The sequence below is a fragment of the Salvelinus fontinalis genome, chromosome 15 (genome assembly GCF_029448725.1).
Source record: "Salvelinus fontinalis isolate EN_2023a chromosome 15, ASM2944872v1, whole genome shotgun sequence".
NCBI classification, from domain to species: Eukaryota; Metazoa; Chordata; class Actinopteri; order Salmoniformes; family Salmonidae; genus Salvelinus; species Salvelinus fontinalis.
In genome coordinates, this window is record NC_074679.1 from 14,423,371 (window position 1) to 14,432,576 (window position 9,206).

The 9,206-nt window shown below is 43.6% G+C and overlaps 1 protein-coding gene across 3 annotated transcripts in view; it reads left to right on the top strand.

The window, feature by feature from the left end:
• The window catches only part of LOC129811456 (disintegrin and metalloproteinase domain-containing protein 17-like), a 34,996-nt gene extending 25,990 nt beyond the window's left edge, over positions 1–9,006 (top strand). For all 3 annotated transcript variants that reach the window (XM_055862767.1, XM_055862769.1, XM_055862768.1), the window contains 5 exons: positions 1,071–1,201; positions 1,444–1,522; positions 1,662–1,750; positions 2,030–2,065; positions 6,851–9,006. In XM_055862767.1, coding sequence (XP_055718742.1) covers positions 1,071–1,201; positions 1,444–1,522; positions 1,662–1,750; positions 2,030–2,065; positions 6,851–7,240 — 725 coding nt within the window. In that variant the 3' untranslated portion in view covers positions 7,241–9,006. The remainder of the gene's footprint in view (positions 1–1,070; positions 1,202–1,443; positions 1,523–1,661; positions 1,751–2,029; positions 2,066–6,850) is intronic.
• Positions 9,007–9,206: the final 200 nt, after the last annotated feature.

Consider the following 9,206-nt stretch of genomic DNA (forward strand, 5'->3'; position numbering starts at 1 on the left):
ATTCTTGTTCAGAAGCCATTCCAGCTTTCCCTTGGCTGTATGCTTGGGGTCAATGTCCTGTTGGAATGTAAATATTTGCCACAGTCTAAGGTTGTTCTATCCTTACCAGTCTCCCAGTCTCTGCCACTGAAAAGCATCCCCATAGCATGATGCTGCCAGCACCATGCTTCATGGTAGGGATGGTTTTAGACATGCGATGAGCAGTGCCTGGCTTTGCATTCAGGCCAGAGAATTACATTTTTCCATCAGACCATTTTGCCTTGTGCTCCGAGTCTTTCACGTGACGTTTTGCAAGCTCCAGGCGTGCTGTCGTGCTTCTTTTTTTAGGACTAGCTTCCATCTGGCCACTCTTCCAGATTGGTGGAGTGCTGTACAGACTGTTGTCCTTCTGGCAGGGTCTCATCTCAGTCAATGAACTCTGTAGTACTGTCAGAGTGTTCATTGGGTTCTTGGTCACCTCCATGACCAAGGTCCTTCTCGCCCGGAGGCTCTGTTTGGTCTGATGGCCAGCTCTAATCAGTCTGGGTAGTTCCATATGTTTAAATTTCCCAATGATGGAGACCACTGTGCTCTTGGAAACTTTCAACATTCTAGAAGTTCTTTTATACCCTTCCTCAGATATATGCCTCATCACAATTCTATCTCGGAGATCTAAGAACAGTTCCTTGGACTGCATGGTACAGTTTCTGCTCTGACACCTTGTATAGATAGACAGGTGTTTCTTTCTAAATCATGTCCAAACAAATGAATTGGCCTATCAAGTTGTAGTGACATATCAAGGATGATCAAAGGAAATTGGATGCACTAGAGCTCAATTTGTAGGGTTGTGAATACTTATGTAAATTAGATATTTATGTATTTAGTTTAATACATGTGCTAACATTTCCTTATGGGGTATTGTGTGTAGATGGTTAAGGAAAAAATTGTTTATTAAATGTTGAATTCAGGCGGTAACACATGTGGAATAAGTCAAGGGATATTAAGGCACTGTAAAAGACATTTGGAGAAAGATACAGATAATAGTATTAGACCAGGTTGTCTTTGAACCTGACCTCCCTTTACTCTCCCAGAGATGGTCAACTCGTGTAAGGTCTGCTGCCGGGACAAACATGGCACCTGCACTCCCTTCGTCAAAAAGGACCAGAACTTCCTGTACCTGCGCAAGGGGAAACCCTGCACCGTGGGCTTCTGTGACGAGGGCGTGAGTGACTGACTTCTTCCATTAGCATTGACCTGTCACCTCTACTCACACTGAATGGACTCAGCCTGTATTCAGAGTTTCAACACATTTCACGTCAATAAATCCATTTTAAAATAATAATAAAATACATTTTTACACAAAGAATGTTTTGAATAGATGGTATTGGTCCTACAGGGAGAGTTACCACGTTCTATTTAAATTGGCTGACAATTATGATATATTGATTTGTCTGTTTGTTTCAGGGCAAATGCATGAAGCAAGTCCAGGATGTGATCGAGAGGTTGTGGGATTTCATCGACAAGCTGGACATCAACACATTCGGTGAGTTGGGATGCAGTGTTGGCGTTAGACTAGCTTGGAGGTCCAGTTAGACTAGCTTGGAGGTCCAGTTGGACTAGCTTGGAGGTTATTTGAAAAGCTGGTTGGAGTTTGTCTTTTTCTCTCTGTCTCCCTCTTGTAGGGAAGTTCCTGGCAGACAACATCGTGGGCTCAGTGGTGGTGTTCTCTCTGATCTTCTGGATCCCTCTCAGTATCCTGGTGCACTGTGTGGTGAGACACCTTACTGAGCATGTCTGTCTATACATGTTGTCCTCTGTTGCTCAGTTGGTGGAGCATGGCGCTTTGCAACGCCAGGATAGTGGGTTTGATTCCCAGGACCACCGATAAGTGAAATGTATTCACGGATGACACTAAGTCGCTTTGGATAAAAGTGTCTTCATATTGGCATCTTGTATAATAATATTTGAAGCCCACCACATGGTTGATTTAAGACACATTAATGTCTATTGCTGATACACTAACGGCATGCTTTCTGTTTCGTTTCTGTAGGATAAAAATCTGGAGGAGGAGAACACCAAGTCCAGCGTAAGTCTGTCACGTCATGACTAAAACATGACCTTCCCCAGCGTAGGTCTGTCACGTCATGACTAAAACATGACCTTCCCCAGCGTAGGTCTGTCACGTCATGACTGTGCCATGTACTTCACCAGCGTAGGTCTGTCACGTCATGACTAAAACATGACCTTCCCCAGCGTAGGTCTGTCACGTCATGACTAAAACATGACCTTCCCCAGCGTAGGTCTGTCACGTCATGACTAAAACATGACCTTCCCCAGCGTAGGTCTGTCACGTCATGACTGTGCCATGTACTTCACCAGCGTAGGTCTGTCACGCCATGACTAAAACATGACCTTCCCCAGCGTAGGTCTGTCACGTCATGACTAAAACATGACCTTCCCCAGCGTAGGTCTGTCACGTCATGACTGTGCCATGTACTTCACCAGCGTAGGTCTGTCACGTCATGACTAAAACATGACCTTCCCCAGCGTAGGTCTGTCACGTCATGACTAAAACATGACCTTCCCCAGCGTAGGTCTGTCACGTCATGACTAAAACATGACCTTCCCCAGCGTAGGTCTGTCACGTCATGACTGTGCCATGTACTTCACCAGCGTAGGTCTGTCACGTCATGACTAAAACATGACCTTCCCCAGCGTAGGTCTGTCACGTCATGACTATGCCATGTACTTCACCAGCGTAGGTCTGTCACATCATGACTATGCCATGTACTTCACCAACATAAGTCCTATGCCCTCCCATGTTCACCACTGTCCACATGTTCTAGGTTTGAACTTTGAAGTCGCACTCACTAAAACACGCTATCCCTTTTAGAGAACTCAGACTACTACAGAGCATGTTGTCTTTTCTTGCCCAGGGACCCCTGTCCAGGCAAACCGGAGACCACCATCATGTTAGCAAAAAAAATTAATGTTTCCAGGTCTTTTCAGGTGAACGGCAAGGAGAAGTAATTAATTGATTTATTATTTTGACTTCCCCACATTATAATTAGAAAAGTAATTGTAAACTAACAGCCTTTTTATCTAGATAGGTAACTGGAAACATTTTCTCTAATAGCAGCCATTTAGCTGGTTAGTCAAAGGTTGGCCATGTGTTGGCAAGATGTTATTAAGGACTACAGATTGCGTAACAGAAATGTAATTTCCGATTTGAGCCGACATATGCAGCGTCTACCGTGAATCCAGTGTCCGGTAACGAAGGAACATTGCCTTTCAATCATGCTGTAAAGCTGAACTGGCGCGAAACGCATTAGAGTCCTAAGTCAAGAAAGCTTACCATCAGCCAGTGGAATTTGCAATGCCTAGTACTCGTGGGTGCTTTTTCAAAGCCTATGTCAAACGCTAGTGAGTGTGTAATTTGCTCAATATTAGAAGTTGAGAAAGTTGACATCATTAGAAAGAAGATATTATCCTCTTTTCTACAGTGCATTTGGAAAGTATTTAGATCCCTTGACTTTTTCCACAATTTGTTACGTTAGTCTTATTCTAAAATTGATAAAATATTTTTTTCCCCTCTTCGATTTACACACAATACCCCATAATGTCAAAGCACAAACATTTTTTTTTTATATATAAAAAATGGAAATATTACATTTACATAAGTATTCAGACCCTTTACTAAGTACTTTATTGAAGTGCCTTTGGCAGTGATTACAGCCTCGAGTCTTCTGGGTATTTTTATTTTATTTATTTCACCTTTATTTAACCAGGTAGGCCAGTTGAGAACAAGTTCTCATTTACAACTGCGACCTGGCAAAGATAAAGCAACGCAGTGCGACACAAACAACAACACAGAGTTACACATGGGATAAACAAACGTACAGTCAATAACACAATAGAAAAGTCTATATACAGTGTGTGCAAATGACGTAAGATTAGGGAGGTAAGGCAATAAATAGGCCATAGTGGCGAAATAACACTACAAGCTTGGCACACCTGTATTTGGGGAGTTTCTCCCATTCTTCTCTGCAGATCCTCTCAAGCTCTGTCAGGTTGGATGGGGAGTGTTACTGCACAGCTATTTTCAGGTCTCCAGAGATGTTCGATCGGGTTCAAGTCCGGGCTCTGGCTGGGCCACTCAAGGACATTCAGAGACTTGTCCCGAAGCCACTCCTGCATTGTCTTGGTTGTGTGCTTAGGCTTGTTGACCTGTTGGAAGGTGAACCTTTGCCCCAGTCTAAGAACCTGCTCCAGAGCGCTCAGGACTACATTAAGGATCTCTCTGTACTTTGCTCTGTTCATCTTTGCCTCGATCCTGACTAGTTTCCTTGTCTTGGTTTCGTCAGAACAGAGAATCTTGTTTCTCATGGTCTGAGAGTCTTCAAGTGCCTTTAGGCAAACTCCAAGCGGGCTGTCATGTGCCTTTTACTGAGGAGTGGCTTCTGTCTGGCCACTCTACCATAAAGGCCTGATTGGTGTAGTGCTGCAGAGATAGTTGTCCTTCTGGAAGGTTCTCATCTCCACAGAGGAACTCTGGTGCTCTGTCAAAGGGACCATTGGGTTCTTGGTCACCTCCCTGACCAATTACATTTTGTAAGTTATTTTCACTGCATCAAGGATAACGTACACCGACGTTTTGCTTTACAGCTTTTTTCAGTGTGTAGGTATAATTTCAAAATTAAAAACAGCATTTGTAAAGAACAACAGATGGGCAGCAGGTGCTTCTAATCAGGGTTGCCACTCATCTGCCAATCAGGGATGTTGCTTTTCTGGTCTACCTGTATACAAATAAGTCACTAAGAAATAAACAATTCTAGGGTATGGGAGCGGGCACGAAAGGCAACTCACAAATCAATCGCCCCAGGTGTCCGCTCACCTAAATACATCAGATTCATGAGATAGCCACGCCCACCCACAAAAGGTCTTTATTACAGACAGAAATGCTCCTCAGTTTCATCAGCTGTCCAGGTGGCTGGTTCTCAGGTGATCCTGCAGGTGAAGAAGCTGGATGTGGAGGTCCTGGGCTGGAGTGGTTACACGTGGTCTGCAGTTGTGAGGCAGGTTGTACGCACTGCCAAATTCTCTAAAACGGCTTTGGAGGCAGCTTATTGTAGAGAAATTAACATTACATTATCTGGAAACAGCTCTTGTGGACATTCCTGCAGTCAGCATGCCAAGTGCACTCTCCCTCAACTTGAGATGTGGCATTGTGTTGTGACAACTGCACAGTTTAGAGTGGCTTTTTATTGTACCCAACACGCTGTTTAGTCAGCTTCTTGATATGCCACCTGTCAGGTGGATGGATTATCTTGACAAAGGAGAAATGCTCACTAACAGGGATGTAAACAAATTTGATCACAAAATTGGAGAAAAATGTGCTTTATGTGCGTATGGAACATTTCTAGGATCTTTTATTTCAGCTCATGAAACATGGGACCAACACTTTACATTTTGAAATAAAGGATAAATAATAGTAAACTGGGATATTTGAGTTACAATGACCTGTTCCATTTGTGTGTTTTGATTTAATCATCCCCTTAAAAAGTGCTGTCCATTTTAGTTGTGTTAGTCTTTAAAACAACATCCACAACGACCATGTTTTCCATTCGTTTTCAAACTGTTGAACTTTCTTCAAATTGATCAATCACAGTAAGTTGAGTTTTAAAAGCAGTGTTTTGATGTTTGTTGTGATTTTCGATTGTATTACATTGATGTCAGTGGTTAGAGGGACAATAGAGTCCTGAGTACCAGGCCATTAGCGACCTGATGATCATTAGTGAGTTGGGTACTACCAATGCATGTCCAGAGTGGATAAGAGGATATCACCATGATTCAACGGTCACGTCAAATTTTCCTGCAGTCATGACTCATGACTGCCGGTGTGGCGGTAATATGGTCACCGCAACAGCCCTAGCCTAACCCTGACTCTATACCGGATCCCCTAGATGAGCCTGACCCTAGCCCGGATGCCCTAGATGAGCCTGACCCTATCCCAGATCCCCCTTAGATGAGCCTGACCCTATCCCGGATCCCCTAGATGAGCCTGACCCTATCCCGGATCCCCTAGATGAGCCTGACCCTATCCCGGATGCCCAAGATGAGCCTGACCCTAACCCGGATCCCCTAGATGAGCCTGACCCGGATCCCCTAGATGAGCCTGACTAGCCCGGATCCCCTAGATCTGAAAGAACTTCATAGTTGTAAGCAGTATGGGGTGAAGATTCCACCAAGCCCGTAAGAGGGCAAGTTGGCGTAAGAACCATATGCTATTACCCATTGAATCTTTTCACATTTACACGAAGTGCCTAGGGGGAAGAGTTTAGGAATGGGCTGGGCTTTAGGAAACTGGGCTGTAGTTGGCCCAGAAGCGGCATGAATGAGTTCCAGACGGTAGTACGGCTGATGGCCTCACAGGACTCACTTGAAAAATAAATCTCAATATGACTTCCCTGATCAAATAAAGAATAAATAATAGTAAACTGGGATAATTAGTTTACAATGACCTGTTCTGCCCCCCCCAAAGCCTTGGCCCCTCGCGGAACTGCAGCGGATGGTGAAGGTACCTGTATTTGGTACAGATCCACCTTTTTAGGGGAGTGGGTGAGGCTTTGGGGGGGCGGGGCCAGGGTGTACGCTGCCGGCGTGTCACAAGGATGCGCGATGTATGTGAGGAGAAGAGCCGTGTTGTCTTTATAAAAGGCAGAGTGTCTGAGTTGTTCGTTTTTGGGCTATTCAGTTGTAATGGTGTGACCAGACCATTAAAGATCAACTGAATTGAGTTCGATAAGGATACAGTCAGGCAGTGGATTAGTCAAACACAAACCTGACCCTGGTGTCGTCCTGTCCCCCTCAGAAAGCAGAGATGCTGAGCAGCTTCGAGACGGCCTCTGTCGTCATCAAGCCACCTACGCCTCCAACCTCCTCCTCCGGCACTCGGATCCTTCCCCACTCCCTCCCTTCTCTACCCCCAACAGGCCCACCTGCTTCAGGCAGCATCAGTGCCCCAGACTTGGCTTCTGGCCCTGCCCCGGGAAGCGGGGTGGTTGTGGTGGGGGAGGGCCCGCGGATGGCCACCATCCAGGAGGATCCCAGCTGCGATTCTCACCTCCACCCGGATGAAGACGACTTCCCTCCACCCGGATGCTCCAACTCCACCAAGTCGTCTTACGAGGACCTGACGGCAGAGCACGCCGCGATCGGACCGCCACGACAAGCCCCGCCTCGAAGCAAACCGGTGTGGTGAACAGTAAAGAGACCCAGTGCTGAGGGAACATGTTTGTATATGTACTCACATACACACACAGCCACGGGCATGTACATGCAAACACACGTGTACACACACACACAATTTTACACGAGGGAACATAGTCTAGAGTAGGTAGATGCATGCATACAGACACACCACACATAGAAGAGGCATGCATACATGACTAAACTATAGTACACACACACACTGTTATAGTACACACAAACATCCACTCCTAGAAGGGACTGGAATACTGGTTACACAGCACTGGTTGGGGTTCATAGAACAACACCGTTTCTAGTAGAGCTCTTAAATAAAGCACTGTGGGATTGGCTACATCCTAGATTTTATAAGGTCAATTTGGAAGACTCCCATACAACCAAAACAGTAGGTGCTTATGGGTAGTAGTGCTCTGATGCAAGTGACTGCAGTTTAGATTAGCCTAGATACTGAATGATTGTGTGTGTGTTGTGGGGAAGAAATAATTTGTGCCTTGTTAGTTTCAAGAGTCAAAGCCAAGTGCTTTATTTGGCACCACTCACTCCGATACAGGCCAGACAGACTTTGGAGGTGTTATTTTGAATGACTTGACTAACAGCTGTCAGAATGGGTTGATTGACAGCTGGGCCAGTTGATTTACCACTGACTTTACGGCTATTGGTTATGCATGTGGGTGGGTTAGAGTGCCCGTGTTAAAAGGAATCATGCTAAGGTCAAATAACTGAAATGTGTTATTTTAAATGTTTAAAGGCCCAGTGCAGTCAACAATGTGATATTCCTGTGTTTTATATGTATTACCACACTGAGGTTGGAATAATACTTTGAAAATAATGATATCCTTTTTAGTGTAAGAGCTGTTTAAAAAGACAGCCTGAAGTGTCAGCCTGTTTTGGTGGGATTGAGTTTTGTCCTGCCTGGCAGTTAATTAGTTAATAGTCCAATAAGAAAGAGTTCCAAGTCTCTCCGCCAACAGCTAGTTTTCAGTTTTTCCCTCCCTACTCAGACCACACCCAGACAGTCCTAGCAAAATTGTTAAGTATTAAAAGTAAATAGTTTCAAATTCCTTATATTAAGCAAACCACAGGGCACCGTTTTTTAGGATTGTTATTTTTATTATTATTTTTTTACACGGCTAGCCAGGTGCACATATCACTTACAAATGAAACATGTGTTTAGTGAGTCTGTCAGATCAGAGGTAGTAGGGATGATCAGAGATGTTCTCTTGATAAGCATTCAAAATGTAACAAGTACTTTTGGGTGTCAGGGAAGGTGAATGGAGTAAAAAAGTGCATACTTTTCTTTAGGAATGTAGTAAAGTAAAAGTTGTCAAATTGTGGAGTACAAATACCCCAAAAAACAACTTAAGTAGTACTTTAAAGTATTTTTTACTTTACACCACTGCCCAAAGTATTTTATTTGAAACTGGTGTACAGAACCGAAAGTAGGACGCAAAAATGAAACTTAAGACCAGGAAGCATAGAAAAGGTGCACCTAGGACAGATCTACTGCTTCTTAGACTTGCTTTCAATTATGACAGATTTGTAACACACATTTTTATGTGAATTTGGACGGGTTGCCAGCTTTAATTGTTAGCCAGAAATTATTTGATATTGAGATAAATATGACTGCATTGGACCTTTTTAATGTTATGTCATCTTTCCATTGTCACGTCAGTAAGACAATGTTTTTAATTATTTGCCTTTTTCTGGCAATATTTCTGATATTGCCATTTAAAAAAAAAAAATGTTTTTAAACTTTGTTAATTGGTTGTTAATATGTTTCTAGTCCTCCTTATCACCATGGTTTGTCTTCAAGTTTGAACATCTGTTTGAAATTTTGGCAATTATTTTGGGTGATGCCTATCAACAAAGTAATTCAGCTGTGAAATGGATGCCAAAGGGTATTGTTAAAAAGTTTCTAATGTTGCAGAGGAAGGCATTATTTTCTAGTAATTGCAACCAAA